This window comes from Rhopalosiphum padi, chromosome 1, assembly GCF_020882245.1.
Source record: "Rhopalosiphum padi isolate XX-2018 chromosome 1, ASM2088224v1, whole genome shotgun sequence".
Classification (NCBI taxonomy): Eukaryota; Metazoa; Arthropoda; class Insecta; order Hemiptera; family Aphididae; genus Rhopalosiphum; species Rhopalosiphum padi.
Genome location: NC_083597.1, coordinates 57,171,596 through 57,190,664, shown reverse-complemented (window position 1 = coordinate 57,190,664; position 19,069 = coordinate 57,171,596). Strand labels below are relative to the sequence as shown.

Genomic DNA, 19,069 nt, shown 5'->3' with positions numbered 1-19,069 from the left:
TTTACTCGTGTGAAAGCGCTGCCGGTTAATTTTATTCTCATACTAGGTGATTAGGCTACAATATGATTATAATACTTTCTGTGATAACTGATAAGCGTCATTTTTCTTTTAGGGCTTTCTGGAATCGCATAATATTCCATAGCGTTGAGCTTTGCGTACGAGCTTGTTGTGTTTTCGCAGTAAGCCGATCTCTGTTCTTTCCATTACATTACCTGTATGCCGTATTTCATTCGAAAATGGTCGAACTACCGAGTTATGCTATATTATTACTGATTCTCTGATGTCTCCAAGACTAAGAGATGTGAATACATTAGACATAATTGTAGGTGAGTATTTGGTAATCCTCTATTAAATTAACAAATATAACTCAAACTTACTAATTATGAACCGTTTGATTTCAGCATCAACTTCTATCAACTCTTGTTTGTATTTGTATCAACAATATGGACAAATAATGCATCTTTTAACTGTGAGATATATTTTATTTATCTGCTTAGTTTTATTACAATGTTATTATTAAAGTTAATTAGGTTTCAACATCATTCTTCACATTTTTATGGAATGATTTTTAGGTTTTACCTTAAGATTAAGTTAGGTCATGTACAGATTTTTAGTACAATATTATAATTATTCAAAAAATAAAAATAATAGTTTTTAAATCTCAGCACACTAGAGCATTTTAACATTAAGTCTCCTATAGTTGAGCCAGATTAATTTGAATTTACTGATTGATTGTTTTTATTATTTAAATTGTTTTAGTTATAACTGAAAATAATAGCCTTGGTGGTAATTTTATTCTTGTTTTAAATGCTGTGTAATTCTACTACTAGATAAATATATATAATTTAGTTGTATAGTTTAATAGTGATACAATTTAGCATGTGAGCAGCTAGTAAGTTGTTATATCTAATAATTCAAGGGATTTTAATTCAATGCCTAATTGTACTTTTTCCATCCTAATGAAATTAGTCTGCACTGTGATAGATGATTTTCTATTTGGTTCTCGCCATAATCACAAGTTACAGGTTTCTTGCGATACTCTGATATTAGTTTATGTTTGGCAACCCCAGCTCATAGGTTGAGTCTATTTAAATCTTACCATAGGTTTCATGGTAAGACTTAAAAGATCTATGCATCCCCACTCATGAATGGCTCCTATCGCTTATTCTTAGTGGTAGTAACTGATTAGTGTGCCATTTATCAATATGGCCACCGACAATTCTTACTTTGTCTTTACTTAAACTCAAGTATTAGAAGGTCCAATGATAATAAGTGTCTTTATCTACATGCAGTTGACTCAACCTAAATAGAGAAAACAACAGCTTCTAATTTACAAAAAAAAAAGATTACTCTTTTGTGATATTATTTTTCATGTAAAATATACATTTTTTTTTCACAGATGGATTCAATTCATAATCAAACTACCACTTTAAAAATTAAACAAAACATTACATTTATTTGTAGATAAATTCAACTTAAAATGTCTTCTAGTAGTCCTCCAGTGGATTATCAAAAGCCTGTAAAAGTTAAATCTCGATGGACACAATCTTGTCAGATAGAAATGATGATGGAAGAGTCACAGTCTTCATTAGATATGTCTGATACTGTTACAGATGTTTCAACAAGTGATTTAAATGATAGTACTGATTATAGTTCTGAATTCAACTCTTTGGAATTAAGAAAATCTCGCAAGACTACCAATAATAGAAGGAATTATAGACGGTCAAATCAGAAAAAGAAAAAAATCTCTTCCAAAAGTTTTAATGAAGAGGAACAAAAATGGAAGCAATTATCTAATACATCTGTTATTGGTCAAGAATACAATATATCACAAGAATCTAATATCATTAGAAGACATACTTCAGTGGATTGGAACAATATTTCAATTTTTCAATCAAAGAGTGTTAATAATATGACTGAAATTATTGATAAATTACCATCAAAACCTATTCGTCGAGCCTCTATACCATGGAAGTTTAAGTTCTCATTTACGAAAGACGTAAAAGATAATGCCAGATTACTAGAAAAAGATCTAGACTATTTAGATCTTTCTAATGCTATTAAATATTTAAATTTAAATGAGTTACTATTAAGCAATGAGAATAAATTAACTCGTAAAGAGAATATAATAGATAATCATACAATCACAGCCCAACAATCATATTGTTTAAATATGCGTGATTTAAATTGTAGAGATTTTGATGGTTTGAGTAAGAAAATATTAAATATTACAGAACTAAATGAAATATCTACAAAAAATTTAAATAAGTTTGAGCAATCTGATGAATTGACTTTAAGTGGAAAGCAATACAATGAAAAAGATCAAAATACCAATTTGGAGATACCTAAATCATTTTTTTCTGAACCGGAAAATTTAAAGTGTAACCCTGTTTGTAAACTCAGAGAAATTCGTTCCAAAAGTTGTGATTTTGTGTTGAAAAAAACTTATTATTCATTTAAACGTTATAAAAGTTTTGATGACTTAAATCAATTAAAAAATTCTGTGATTGATACTTTTAAACTACAAAAACCTGAAAAAAAATCTCCCAAAAAAAAAAAAAGACGACAGTCAAAAAGAATTAAACCTAAAAATAATCATATAGAGATACTTGATGATATGAAAGTTCCAGAAGTTAATTTTAATCAGGTAGCTGATGAAATTTACAAAGAACACAAAAATCAATTACTTGAAGCAAGAATTAATGATGTAGAATTTGATGAAAAATTAAAAGCTACCAATTTTACATTAGTTGATGAAAATGTATACAGACCTAATAGGTAAGAAATATATAATTTTAATCAAAAATTTTAAATTAAATGACAATAAACTAATAGTATAATAAACACTTTTTTTGTTTATACTTTTCTCTGAACTGGATAAATGGGTTTCATTAAAAAAATCTTAAAAATGTATAGATTTATATAATAAAGTACATATTAAATAATACTTTATAAGATTGACAAAAATCAAATGGTGTAATCATAACATTGACAAAGTTTTAGTTCCTTAAATAACTAGTTATATGATGCCAATTTGAGTCATTGAGCATAAATGATAATAAATTATGACAATTGTATTTTATGTAGTACGTGTTTAAAATATAAAATCTATTAAATGGTATTATTGTAAAATTATTAGATTTTATTCAAACATATTTGTTTCTATAAATTAATTAAATTTGTTATTTTATGTGTTCTCAATAATGATTTGACTTTTACCTTTTGTGAAAATACAGTATAAAATTATAGTATTAATGAATAATAAAAATAATAAATAATAAATGATTATTTTAGATCAAAGACTAAAAATTTATTGTTTTATTTATAAAATTAAAAAAAACATTATTCAAAATCAAAACTAAGGTCTCCTTAAAATCTTCTTTTATTAAAGTTATTCACAATTAGTTTCAAATTTAATAATCCTTTATTAATTTTTGTTATTATTTTTTTTTCAGACAGACTTTAAAATTGTATCCACCTTCTGAAATTCCTATACTACGTAAGCTGAAACAACGGTACAATAACTCAGTTTATTTTTATTAATTCAATTGTTTAAAAGAATGTTAATAGCCTTATGTGTTGTAAAAAAAGTCTTTAAGCAAATTTTACATTCAGAATAATTAATTTAATTCTGATATTTTTAATATTAGATTAAATTGATCTATTATCATTATATTTTTTGTATATTTATTAATATTAAACCTATAAATACGACTATCTAAGTATTTTTATTATAAATACATATTTTAAAGCAAGTTAATAGAATTTTTAAATCATAAACTTTTTGTAAAATTTATAATACTCATAACTTGTTTTAAAATAAAATTATAAAAAATATTTTTGTAGTGTTTTACATTATATTTAAGTTAAGAAGGCAACTCATTACCCAGAGATGTGATTTAACTATACCCTATTCAGTTTAAGTTGATCCACTTTCGTGCATGCATACTAAGCTGCCAAAACAATCAGACCCCCTGGTCGGTAAAATATGTTCCGTGATTGGTAGCTGCCGTCGCCGATCGTTGTTAACTATCAGAGTCGACAGCTGCCACCACGCATACAACCAACATTCCAACAGGTGGTAATGCGACATCGGACACTAGCGCTGCAGGACATGTGTGACCACGACCAGTTTTTGTCTGACGAGTGGGTCAACTTAAACTGAATAAAGTGTACATGTGTTGTCTTGGTTTGGAAACAAACTGTTGTTGTCTGACCACCTTCTGACAAGAACTAGTCACTGCCAAGTTGTCTTTTTAACTCGAATAGAGTATAGTATTATATGATGATAGAATATAGATCAATTGACTAATATGAAATATAATAGAGTAATATAGTTTATTCAAAACATAAAAATTGCCATGTTAATATGCTATGTGTTAGTAAGACCGAGACAACACAATGGGTATATTGCATTTTTATTTTCCAATCTAATAATTATATTTAAATTAAGCTATTTTATAATTGTAGAGTAATATCTGGAGATATAAACGATTATTGCGAGTGTACATTATCTAAAGAAGATATAATGGAAGGAAATATAGGATGCGATGATAGATGTCTGAATCGACTGCTTAAAGTTGAATGGTGATTATTATATTAATTATATTTTATCTTTTATTAATGTTTTTATGTTTTACATTTTTTCTAGTGGTTTGGGTTGTTCCCTTAAAAGATATTGTACTAATAAACAATTTCAGAATAAACAATTCAAGAAAACTAATATTATTAAAACTGCCAATAAAGGTTATGGGATTTGTGCTATCGAAGATATTCCTAAGTATATAAATATTAGTTATTTTAAATTTAATAGAATTTAGTTTTGATTTTGATTTTATATTATAAATACTATAAAATAAATTTTTCTTTTATAGAGGTGTTTTAATTAGTGAATATGTTGGTGAAGTTATTGATTATAACGAAATGTGTAATCGTCTAACAAAAGAAGAATATAAAAATTTGAATTATATGGTTCAATTAAATCCCGATGAAATTATTGATTCTACTTCAAAAGGAAATGTGACTAGATTTATTAATCATAGCTGTGATCCAAATTCAGTTGGTGAAAAGGTAAATTTTTAATATTATATAATATTTTCTTATCTCTGTATTTTAATTTAGTATTACAGTTTTCAATCATAGGTGTGCACAGACTTTATTCGCAGGTTATGCAATAAGAAAAATAGGGCCAAAAATTTTCATAAGATAAAAAAATCACCAAACATTATTTTGCACCTAATCAATGTAAACAATAAACAATTTATTCTAAAAAACAATTCTGAGCCATTAAACATTTTCTTTTACCACATAAAGAACTCAATCTACAATCTAAGTTTTTGCAATTATACTATTTAGCTTTTTTGCTTCCCTCAGAATTTAAAATCACTCATACTTTTACAGTAGAATATTAAACAACGCACTTTAGTAATAAGTAGTTTAAAATTTGAATTATATTTATTAAAAAAAAAAGTATGATTTCTTAAAGTTTAAGTATAATATACTATATTGAATGTAGTTAAATATACATAAGATACATATCTATGTCAACATGATACCATCCTATACGCCGGACTCGGTTATAAATAGTCTTTGATTTACAAACTATAAAAACAATAATTATATATAGTGTATATACATATAATATATATATATATATATGTGTGTGTGTTGCAAACATTTTAAACCGTGATAGCAAAATTTTATGATACATCCATGTTTTAGATTATCACGCGAGAAAACTAAAAAAAGGTTTTTTTATTATATATTTTTATAATACTATAGTAATATTATTAAAAATACTTTGGTATGATAAACATGAGTCCCTCACATGAAGCTGCAGACTCCATGCGCATTGCGCACACCTATGTTTTCAATTCTGTCATCTAGTCTTTTAACTGTATTATTATTCATTGATATATTTTTCCTTAGTTCCATTTTCATACAATTGTTAGATTAATAATTATTTATTCCCTGTGGTTTTACTTATTATAAACAGTTATAAAAATGAAATTTCAACTATTGATATGTAAGAGTTGTTAGTTTTTTTGACAATTTAAGTTTAATTTTTGTATCTTTGCCATTATATTTACAAAGATTAGAACTAAATGATGTGTATTTAATATTTATACATTTATAATTTGCGCTTACTACAAAATACTGATAATATATTAAACATTTTAACATTTTAGCCATAGTTAATTTCACAGTTTAAAAATACAAATTAATTTTGATTTTAGTGGCATGTATTGGGCCAGTCTCGTATTGGTTTCTTTAGCACACGGCCTATTAAAAAAGGTGAAGAAATCACATTTGATTATAGTTTTCAAATCTTTGGGTAAACTTATAAAATAATTAAATTTTATATATTTATATTTATTCTAAATCTTAAAAAATTCTTAAATTTTCAGTGATGGTGCTCAAATTTGTTATTGTGGTTCCTCAAAATGTCGTGGATACATCAATAAATCATCTCAAATTGTTGACCATAATAGTTCTGAAGACAGTGAAAGTGCTAATGAAAATGTCTTTATATCAAAACCCGAAGAAAAAAAAAGGAAAAAGAAAATTTTGGAAAAGAGAGCTGCTAATAATAATGAAAATAAATTAAGAGAGGTTATTATTTTTTTATATAACTTACACATACTTAACTATAAAAACTATTCAAGTTTTTAATTGATTTACTGTCAGTAAGCAAAAAAAGAACACTGTGTTATGTTTATATTAACAAAACATGCTTAGAGTACAGAATAGAGACAAGACCCCATATGTCTATGCTATAATACAACTATGGTTAAGGAAATAATATGTTCCTAACCCAAGATCGCATGCATTGCATAAACATTTACATTACATTAAATAAAAATAATGCCTATCACACAGTGGTGCAGAGTTCAGTTAAAAAGGTGTTTAATTCTAACTGAGGCCCTCCCACCTCATCTTTCAAGAACCACAAAAGGTACTAAAATATTAGTACTATATTAATATTAATTTTTCAACACTTAAATCCAAGGCTTTGCACCGTAATCATTTTAATTTTGAATTTTAGGTGTTAAAAGAAAATTTGGGTTATTGAATTTTTGCGTTTCAGGTTAACAAACTTTTCTGATTACGGTTAAATATAAATTTATTAGGGTTAATTACGGTTAATTTGGGTGTTAAAAAGACCCAAGTTTTATATCAATTAACATGAAATTTGCTATACAAATTTGATATAATAATTTTTATAATAATTCTATTAATAATAGATTTTTAAAGCAAATATAATTAAAAAAAATATATACTTTCGGATTTTGGGTTACATTTGGGTGCAAAGCCCTGCTTAAATCTAAAAAAATATTTTTTACTGCTTTGTCTCTGATTATGTATAAATGACAATGACATGGTACCATTATTAAATAATTATTAAATAAGGTTTGAAAATAATTTAAACATTCTCCTGATTTCAACCATTAAGTATTGTTCTGTTGTTATTTGCTATTCAATAATATAAAAATTGTATAGAATACATAAGGATATGTATTGGGTTAGCTTTTTGGTTTGACGGAATTTTTTATAGAAAATTATTTTAAAGGGTAACCAAAAAATAAAAATTATTGCTTGCTTCACTTGTAGTATTTAAAAAATTAATTTTAAACTAAAATATTAAAATAAAAAACTATAACAAAAATGATTAATACATATCTTTTTTTTTGGATACAAAGATTTTATATCAAAATTTTAGAACATTAATAGTTGTATTAACACTTTTTTTTCTAGCAACTTTATCAATTATTTTATACAAGTCAATACATAAAAGCTAATAGTAAATATTAATATATATTACACATAGGTTTTTAGATACATATATAATTATAAATATACTCAATTAATAATATCATTATCAGCGATAGAGGAGTATGTAATTATTTGTGAATTACGAATTATGCCTTGACGTTTAATCGCACTCGGCATTGTCATTACCAATGCCACTTGTATAATAAGTAAAAATGTATGTAATTATATTTGAGTTTGAACTAAGAGTGTTATCCATTATTAAAGTATTGGGAGAAATATTATTTCCCAAATCCATTATAGACAAGTCAAAATACTTTATAAAACCCATATTTTTACCAGGAATTTATCATTTTATCTGTTTAGACAGGTTTTACTGTATTAGTAATTTCTTTACATTTACCTAAATATACATAATTATTTTACTAATATGTAAATGAATTATATTTTTAATAGTTGAGGAGACAATTGACAGAAATTGCCAAATTAAAAACTGGATTAAAAGCTGATCAAGAAATGGCAACATTGAATTTGAATAGACTTATGGTACATATTACAGACAGTGTCAGTCGTTTACATGTCTTAACATTTATACGAGAACATGATATGAACAAAAGATTATTTATGGATTTTAGTGGACTCAGTATTATTCATAATTGGATGACATCAAATGAAAATGAATCTTTTAAATTAATGGTAAATTTACTAATTTAATTATAAATCTTATTCCTATTTCAAAATTTATTTTTAAAACTTGCAGATTTTGGAAATCTTAGCTGAACTACCGATTACAAACAGAAATACTATTACTAAATCTAAAGTATTAGATGTTGTTGCTGAATGGGCTGAAATTCCACAAGACGTCAAAGCTAAAATTGAAAGGTTTCATCAAATATTATTTTGATTAATTTTATTGTCTTTTTACTTGCATTAAATATCTTATTTATGACCTATGAATATTACATACTGTGAGAAATGTATTGGTTTTTAATACTTTTTTTTCACTTATTGTATAGAAGAGTGCTTCAAGTTCAAAGTAGTCTTTTCTAAAACATAAAATCTTATTTAGATTTTTATTTAAAAATCTTTTAAGTTTATCAAATTGTGTAGGACAGAGATGATACATTTTACTGATCTTTTATAAATAAATACTAGAAGAAAAATAAAATGATATTAACTTAACAGTTTATTTAACTGCCTTTTATTAAATTTAAATAATAAATATATTTGATATTTTTTAGTTTAGAGTATCCTGCGACAGAAATCAAAAATCATTGTCAAGAAATTGACAATTTATTGCCAAATGATAATGGAATAATAAATAGTCTGGTAAAAAAATCTAGAGCTTTGTGGAAAAAGTGGATTGTATTGAAAATGGTGTTTAAAATTCCCAAAAAAATAGATCAGCATAAACCAACAACAAAAATAAATTCAAGTAAACTTATTGATGATCGTTATCAATCTTCGATGGTCATACCTACTTTTGATCGAAAAACGTAAGTGTTAATAAATCACTAAATAAAATAACTTTGTTTTAAATTATTAAAATGTTTTTAATTCAAGGTTTAGACATTCAAATAAATATAAAGTACGGAATCAACAAACTTTAACTTTAGATCGTACACAATTGAGAAAAGAATATAAATTTAAAGTGGATCAAGAACGCCAAAAAATGTAAAAATTATTTTAGCAACAATATATTTGTTGACATACTAATTTCTTCTGTTTTAGGTTTAGGAAAAAAGTGATGGATGATTGGTATGAAAAATGTGAGGGAGTAGTAAATAAAAAATCTAATGAAAATTATTTACAACATCCTCAGAATTTCCTTAGTTGCAATAATTCAACATCAAACAATAATAATGGAACTAGTGAACAGATAAAATGGGATTCTTCATTACAAGCAACACACATAGATCAAAGTAATATAAATATTTTACTATACTTGAATATTTATTTAAATTTCTATATTAAATACAATTATTGTAAACTAATATTTCTAAATATTTTCAAGTTAAAAATTAAAGAACAGTAATTACTAATTATAGAATCAGTGAAAACATTTTTCTTTAAAAAAAAATATTTATATTGACTAATTAAATTTAAATTCCACCTAACGCTATACTTTATACTATATTATATTGATGACTTAATAAATATTTGTGGGATACAGACTTGCATAATACATATGTTTATATGTATTTTATTTTTAAATTATTTATATGCTAATGTGCTTGATTATAATGTTCTGTTTCAGATTCAATAATCAATTATAGTATGTCGAATTCATGTTTGAATTACATGCCACCACAAACATTTCAACAACCATTAATTCAATTTCCACAATATTCTTATATACAGTCTCAAGCTTTATCTGATTATCATCAAGTTAATCAACCAACATTTTTTAATACTCCTCCGCTACAGACATCTAGTCAACCATTAATAACACAACTGCAAAATATTACTCTATCAAACAATAAACCTGTTCATCAAGATATTGAATCACCTAATCTGTCTCCAACAAAACATCTAATTAAGTTAGCTGAAACTAATGTCTTTAATTTGATCAATGACAGTTTACGCAAGCATTATAATCCTGATAAAATTAAAGTTGTTAATTCAGAAATAGAACATTCCAAGAAACCTTGTACCAGAGTTGTACAATCTGGTGCCGATTTATTAGCAAGAATTAAAGTTATAAGTAATTCTTTTAAAAACCAGCCATCAAAATTAATTACAGTTAAGAATTTAAAACATAAAAATGATAATACAAAAATTGAAAAAGTATCCTTGTCTGACATAAAGTTGAAGACCGTTTGTGATAAAAATAATAAAATTGTTTTCATCAACGAAAAAACTAATGTGACTTCAAACACATTAAGTGAAGATGTTGTGCCAATTCCTAAAACTATTAAAGTATCTCAAGAAAATAAATTTGCAAATGCCATATTTAATTCTTTATTAAAAAAGGTATTGGTACCTGAAGATGAAAACTCAGTACCAAAAACGTTTGTTTCAAAAGCTCTCAACTCAGATATAGTTACATATCATGAAACTGACAAAGAAATCGAATTATACAATAATATGAAACCAAAAGTTTTAAAAAAAGTAGTTGGTCACGTAAAAACCAAAAATGGTTTTGCACCTGTTTTAAAACGACAATGGGGAATCCAACTGAAAGGTTTAAAAAGAAACCGTGATGAAATACCAGCTACAAAACGTAATATATTGCGTAAGGGTAGTTTACATCGTTTAGCATTGAAAAATAGTCTTGTCAATGTAACAAAATCAGCATTAAAGAGACAAAGTAGTATTAATGTAGATGATTATTTAAAAAGACCTAAAGAAAAAAGAGTTACATTCTGGATAGAAGGTGAGACATCACCAAATTTGTCACACCCAGAAGTAAGACCAATTAATTTGAATCAAAATACTGTGAAACAAAAGCCTCTAATGAAGTGTCATCCATTTGAAATACGAAATGAACCTAAATCTATTCTTCAGCCTTCTACTTCTGCTATTCAAGGTGATGATAATTTTCAAATCCCTGGTCTTGATTCAACTAATGATCAAATCATTACACCTATTGTTGCAAAATTCAAAGCATCAAGAAATAGGCGCATTAGTTTACGAGACAAGTCAATTGAATTAGATCAATTACGTAGTCAAAGAAAACATAAGATACCTATAAGCATGATGTCTTTATCAGTGGATGTATTAAAGCTTATTCCTGATAATAGAAAGGAAATGAAGAAAATAATTGACTATTATCATTCAATGGCTACTGTTATTGTAAAGACATTAGGATCATATGCTAAAAAGACCTGTCAACAAGGACGTATAAGAAGCAATGAAGATTTTAAATATCTTGCTAGAAAAGTAACTAATAATTATTAATTTTAATGTTTTTTATGAAAACACTAAACTTTTTTTACAGATTAATGAAAATGTGTTGTTGAAAGAGTTACAATTAAAAAAAGTGGACAAATTAAAAATAAGTGATAGTACAAAAGATAAAGTTGCTGAATATATCAGAAAGTATATGTCACGATTTGGAGAATCCTACAAAAAAAAATCTAATGGTATGTGTGATTTTTAATTTTATTATCAGTTTTTAATCCTCTGGAAAATATATCTTAAAAATCATGTTTTAAAGCTGAATTTTGAAATCTGTTTATAATGAGCTAAGCAAAATCTCGGTTGTACATGTTCTGATCATAAAATTGACAAAAAAAAACAACTTATTTACTGGTTTTTATTTGGATGACTAAAAATGAAGCCATTGTTAGGTGTTGTATGCGTGTGTTGTCTCCGTCTTGTAAACATAAAACATGTAAGATTTGAATTCATCAAAATCGATATTGTGTTGTTAAGTTAATATTAGAATAAAAGGTCACTATTAGGCTGGCTATTATAAACTTAAAAAAAAGTATCTTTTCTTAAGTGTCAGCTTTTTTTGATGATGTTTTACAATATATAGGACAATTCTTTTATTAAATAACAATCATTATTTCAAAATCTATCAAAATTTTTGAAAATATTATTTTGGCATAATTCCTTTCATAAACTACTCATCCTAATAAGTAATAATGTCCTTACCTTTAATTTTAAAAATAGGTCAATTCATACTATTATTTAAGCTAAAAAACAAAATTGATTCTGATTAACACAAATTTGATATGTTTTACATTATGTAGACAATAATTGCATGAAAGTGTCATCTTAAAGAATTTAATTATTTTTACTATGTTAATTTATTTAATGAAATATTTCTTTTTCAGAACAAACTAATCACAAACCAAAGTAAGTTATATGAAAAATGTTTACTGTTTTGTTTTAGTATAACACTTTAACTGCCAATAATTTTTGTTTGAAGTTGTTATGTTTTTAATGCTAAGTATTAATAATTAATCATAATTTTGATTTATTTTAGACTGATTAGATCATTTATGTTTTTAAATTAAGTTTGACTATTTCTATTCTATGTAAATAAATATTTTCTTTTTTATATACAGTCATAACTTATAATTTAATTTTTTTACATTTTGTTAATTACTATGTTGTTTTTTTTATATTTTAGAAGTACATACATAAAAGGTTATTAAATTATTATTTTGGTTTTCTTATTTATTTGTAAAGGTAATCTGTATTGATGATGTGTGTTCATACATATACTATATAATAGTAACAAATTGATTCAAACATAAATACAATAATTTATATTATATGGGCTGTCCAGCGAGAGAATGCGCCGATTCTGCGTATCCCCCCGTGTCACCATGTAATCAAAACTGGTTCACTTTAGGCTGGGTATCATCAAGGATTGCGCAGTATAACTGATTTTGGTTGGTTTGCGTCGCGTTCTCTCACTGGACAGAGTGTAGTTATGTGTTTAAAAATTATAATATATGAATTTGTGGCTTAAGTATCACTAAGTATCACAAATTCACAACTTACTATTTATTGATGGAATATTATATTTATATATTTTTTTTTAATCTAGTCTATCTTTTTTTAATGTTTGAATTGTTTATTGTTAATAGAATAACAATATATTTTTTAATTAAATTAAATTTAGTTCAGTTAGTTGTTATTATACATTTGAATGACTAGTGATATAAAAATAAAAATGTAATAATTGACATAAATCGTAAAATAAAGTAAAATACTCATTTTTAAAATGTCTATAAATAATATAAAATAATATAAATTGACTGAGTTTTCTCTTAGCTAATTATATTATAGTTATAGCTTTTTAATATTTAATATTATCCTGAAAATGGTTTTTTATTAGTTTAAGCACAAAATAAAATCATTAGTTGTACCACATAACAATTTTATAAATAATTAAATTCAATGGACGTTTCATTCCAGTCATAAAATTGAGTTAACACACGTTTCATCTACAGAATATATTAAGATGGGGTATTTGGTCCCAGGAAGTTGATAGCAGTTTGATTTTAGGATGCTTGTCTTTCAGATTTTTAACTCATTATTTTTAGTAATTTCATTAGTATTATTTAAATAGTAAGAAAATAATAATATAATGTTTCAAAATAAATTTAATATTAGCTTATTTTATTGATAAAAAAAAAAATAAATAAATAATAATAACAAATGTGTCAATATTCAATAACAATTAATTTTTAAGAAAAGAAGATACATTTTTATACCATACTTACAGAATTTAAGACCCATTAATAAATATAATAATTATAATAAAGATATTTTATAGGTATTATTTAAAAAACATATAAGTGAGTTGATATAAAAGTTAATTGTAAATTTATAGGATGAGTTATTTAATTTAAATTATTTGTAATTATACTTATTTTTATTAAATTGATTTTCAAAAAATTAATGAAAAAAAAAGGATTTCAAAATTGGCTGACCAACATCCTATGGCTAATGATAGGATAAACATTTTCATATTGTAGACATAAACCAGGAGTGGTCAGACTGCGGCTCGCGTTAATGCAGCTCTCATCTTATCGTAAGATACAAAACATTTTTATAATATAATTTTATATTAATAAAATATAATTATAATATGACCTTTTTTTTATTTCAGCTCTTATATTAGGCGGCTCGCTGGCCGCCTCTAACATATACCTAGTACCTAATACCTATAATACCCATATTAGTTTAATGTGTTGTTGTATAGAAAAAAATCTTCGAGTAAGAAATCGTAAGAATAAAATTTAATAAATTTATAGACTGGCTTTATGTTAATTAGGCCAATTAGGGATCAACGGACCCAGATTAAATGCCTTAAAAACTCAAAAAATGCTAAACAATAAACAATAATAAAAAAATCCTTTATATTAACACAATAATACCCTTAAAAACGAAACAAATTTTAATAGGCACACAAGTCAAAAGTAAGAGAAAATTGATACAGTTTAACTTTTGGCATTTTTAATTAAACTAACAATGACTTATCGCCTTTTCAGTTAATAAAAATGATTTGATTTTCAAATTTGAAGAGTAGTTTCTTGTTAGAAAATTGGATCTAATTGATACTTTGAGTGCTCAAAAGTAAAAATTTTCCAGTAATTTTTTAACAAACAGGAATTTTTATGTTAAACTAGTTTTAGATAAAATGTATTCCTTTATTTTCCAATAATTCAAACATTGCTATAACCAAAGAAATTTTAAATTTAAATTATCACCAAAGTGTTTTTATGTATTATCATTTCTGTACCTATACGTCATGAAATAATTTTTAAAATATTTTGACTGCATGTATTTATAGAAAATTTATATTTTTGAATTTTTTTTTTTTTTAAATAAATAAAAAATATTACCTTCTGTCAAAAGAACAGAAAATTTAATACAAAATTACGCAAGTTATCTTTGTGTTAGTATAAAAATAATTAAAAATTTAAAAAAATACATATGCACAACTTTTCTTAGTACATATACATTTCGAGTTCAATTTTTGACGAGATTCATTAAATTACTTAAATTAACAAACTTACATAATTAAGAATTAACATACGAGTATTTTTATTTGAAAGTTAATACAATTTTAAATATCATAAAATCTACCTAAAATTTTCAAATTTGATACAAGGTTATGATAACTTTATTATAAGTAGGCTAAGTAGCTCATATTTAAATTAAAAATATAGTTAACATATAATCTAAATAAGGACAATTATTTATTAATTAAAATTTTATATTCAAATTTTGACGAAATTACATACTTTATCGATGTTAATTATTTTGTCATAATTCAAAATTTCGTGCCTTTTGATATCATAAAATATTAAAATATTTATACCATGAACCTATTCACACTGTTTTACGAATTACGGTATAACTCGTATAAGCCATAAGGCTAGATGCTAGGTTACTATTTACTCAAAAGTTAATAATAACAATAGTCAATAATATATGATCATGGTATAAATATATATTATTCTTTATTTTAATAATAGGTAATTAAATAGTAAATACTCATAATATACTAAATGCATGTTTTTAAAAAACAATTTAATCCTACCGTTATATTAATACTAAAGTAAATCAGGCGCCTAATGTACTGCACACTGCACAGCGGTGTACTTTCGTATGTCTACTTTTTTATATTTATTAAATTTAACATGCTCGTCGCATTATTTTTTTAAATTTTCATACTGAATATTCTTTTCCAGAAATATTTTAAAAATATTTTAATTTTTTATTAAACTACCTCCCAGTTTGTGTTTATACTGTTCTGTACTTCTGTGGTTATAGTAAAACACCATACCTAATTATTATTGTAAATAATATATTCTGTAATTTTAAATCCACGTAATTGCCAATTATGATGATAACACGAGTTGTAACACTTGTAAGAGTATACCATAGAGTAATATTACTCTTTGGAGCATACCTATCTTTGTCCTTGTGTTATATTAACACAGCTATATAATAAGAAATATTCATAATATTAATAATATTATAATCTATGACAATAGGATCTGATATGAAGTCTAGCTAGAATGCTAGATCTATATCGACGGAAGGTACCAGCATTTGCTAGTGATAAACTGATAACCTCGGTGAACTGTTTATGTAACTATATTTTTTAAAATAATTTTATAGTCTAGTACTCTATTTACTTCACGAGGGGATCTTTTAAAATTGTGGTCTAGTAAAAAATGTATATTGATCAAAACATTTAAACATCATAGTGTCTATTTTTCGTAGGTAACCACAGAGCAATTCAGCAATATGTAACGAAAGGCGCGGATCTAGAAATTATACATAAGGGGGGACCGGGGAGATAAATACAGTAGTCTCGCTAATCCGGACTAGATGGGACCGGGACTCGATCAGAATTATCGAAAATCCGGATTAAACGGAATGACATTTTTTTTAACCTACTAATTAATATTTTTCAAAAAACACCTTATGTATTTTTACAAATTCAAAATTTATTGATTTACAATTTTACATTACACATTGTTATTGTTATTATTGTGATATATGTATTACATATGTACATATTATATCAATACAAATTTATAGAAAATTAAAGAAATTCAAAGTAAGTACGAAATAAAAATTGTCCGGATTAGCGAGACTATATCTACTGTAAAAAAAATTACTTCAAGCACATAAAAGCACAGGCATTGAGACATTAATGTGAGTTTTGAAATATTTTTAGTAGGTACTTAAGGCCTAAGGGAGGAGTATCCCTTAGTCCGCTCAGTCCCCATAGCCCCCCCCCCCTTGTATACGCACCTGTGTAACGATGATTTATCTAAAAAAATTGGATTTGCCTTGTGTAGACGAATATAATGCATTGTTTGTATAGGTATCAGTGGTGTAGCTAAATTTTTTTTGGTGGGGGGCACTTGGTTTTATCTTTAATTTTTGAAATGCTAGAATATATATCTACGTATCAGTTATCACTTTATGACCCTTTTGTTTACTAAAATATAAGTATAATATAAGTCTACACATATACTTTTATCTCAAAACTACAATATTATAATATACATTAGGTATGTAAGTATGTTAATATAACTACGGTAGGTATGCCCTTTATTTTACATACAAATTGAATCTAATTAGTTTTAAGCAATTTACACCAACATCCTAAAATACACGACAGAAAAATAATGTAGAGATCCCTACTACTATAGGGCATTAAAGCAGGCACGTATACAGAGGGGGTTAAAACCTCCCCCCCAAACAATTTTTTTACGTACCTGCATTTAAAGTCAAGACTATATTTTTCTTAAGTAAGTCTAAAGTTATAAAACCCCAATACATATCATAAATTGCAAATCTAAAAATTTTATATTTAATACAAAAGGTCCATTAAAAATGTAAAATAATATAAATAACACAAACGATTTATTAGCTAAGTGTATGTGATATGAATCTATTTAATCAACTTAGTATGTAATGGTAAAATTATTGAATAATAACAACTATAATTATAATTATAGGTATCTATTAATATTCTATATTTTTCACTTCCAAATTTCTTCATGTATTCATTTTAGGTATTATCTTTTTTGTTATTTATTTGTATTAATAAATAGTAGGTACTAGGTACTTACACCAATAAGAGGTTATCCTCAGCGGTGAGTTAGGACATTATACTATTTATACATGTTTATTATACTAAATATTATTGATTGTAATTATATTTAATTGTACCATTTGATGTCCAATAAAATCAATAATCATTATTATTATTATTAGTTTAATAAACCATAGATTGATGTATTACCTAATGAATATTAGTATATTATAATAACTAATAAGTGTTGTAAATATGAAATTTTACTTTTAATTCGAATATTATTATTCGTTTTATTACTAACAAAAGTACCAGACCATAGTCCATACATTTTATTTTTTTATTTTTAGTACATCATCAGCATCTTAGCTTAGTAAGCTTAAAATAATAATAAATATTATAGCCACATACAGCGGTGAATCTAGACATTTTTTTAAGGGAGCACATTATTTACATTTTTAGAATATTAATTATATACCTATATTAAAGTTATATAAATTAGAATGAAGTTTCAATACCGACTGTCCGACTATTATATAGATATTTACTTAGTTTTTAAAATTATATATTTATTAACTATGTGTACGATGTATGTAAAAATAAAAAATGATTATTTCAAAATGTTTTCCATAGTTCATTGGCAGGAATGAGGAGGGACGGGTTATGTGCTTCTGTGGCCCCCTTCCCCGGAACTGCCATAGGCCCATATGGCTACCTGGCTACGTATGAATAAATAAATTGGATTTCCTAGATTGCATGATGATTTATTCATATCAATATATTTGAGAAATAAAATGATGATTTGGGCTCAGGCTCAGACTCTTAGAGCTTCATTTAGGTTGTCTTGTGTTGTTATTTCCAATCTTAATTTTTAGAGCAAATTGACCTATTATTAAACTTAAATGTAAGGACATTTTCTGTCAGCTCTCATAATATGTATTAAAGCATAAAAAATGCTCATAGAAATTGATTAAACATTAAAATATTGAAAAAACCTACGAGAGATAACAGCTAGATAATGTAGTTCTTAAATTTAAATCCTTTAAACCCATAGGGCATATTTTGGGTGGCTTGGGGGGGGGAGTTAATTTTTTAATATACAGTGAAACTTCCATTTCACAATATTTTATGTTTAACGAAATATTTTTAAGAACTATGAGCTTTATTGTTAATAAATACGTAATTCTATAACGAATTCCTCCATATTACGAATTTTTTTTGTTGCTTGTTCGACTTCGTTATATGGAAGTTTCACTGTACTATTAAAAACTT

At 25.4% G+C, this 19,069-nt stretch overlaps 1 protein-coding gene across 2 annotated transcripts; it reads left to right on the top strand.

Annotated features, from left to right (window-relative positions):
• Positions 1–112: 112 nt before the first annotated feature.
• LOC132917458 (uncharacterized) lies at positions 113–12,885 on the top strand. 2 transcript variants are annotated; one of them, XM_060978207.1, is made up of 17 exons: positions 113–322; positions 402–469; positions 1,400–2,778; positions 3,456–3,515; positions 4,471–4,587; positions 4,652–4,780; positions 4,875–5,070; positions 6,237–6,334; positions 6,408–6,612; positions 8,227–8,466; positions 8,531–8,652; positions 9,012–9,266; positions 9,334–9,444; positions 9,502–9,692; positions 10,028–11,652; positions 11,711–11,855; positions 12,555–12,885. In XM_060978207.1, exons 3-17 carry the CDS (start codon positions 1,481–1,483, stop codon positions 12,578–12,580), a joined length of 4,818 nt encoding a protein of 1,605 aa, XP_060834190.1. In that variant the 5' UTR covers positions 113–322; positions 402–469; positions 1,400–1,480; the 3' UTR covers positions 12,581–12,885. The 2 variants fall into 2 exon arrangements, with proteins under 2 accessions (XP_060834190.1, XP_060834189.1); XM_060978206.1 differs by having other exon boundaries at positions 113–326.
• Positions 12,886–19,069: the final 6,184 nt, after the last annotated feature.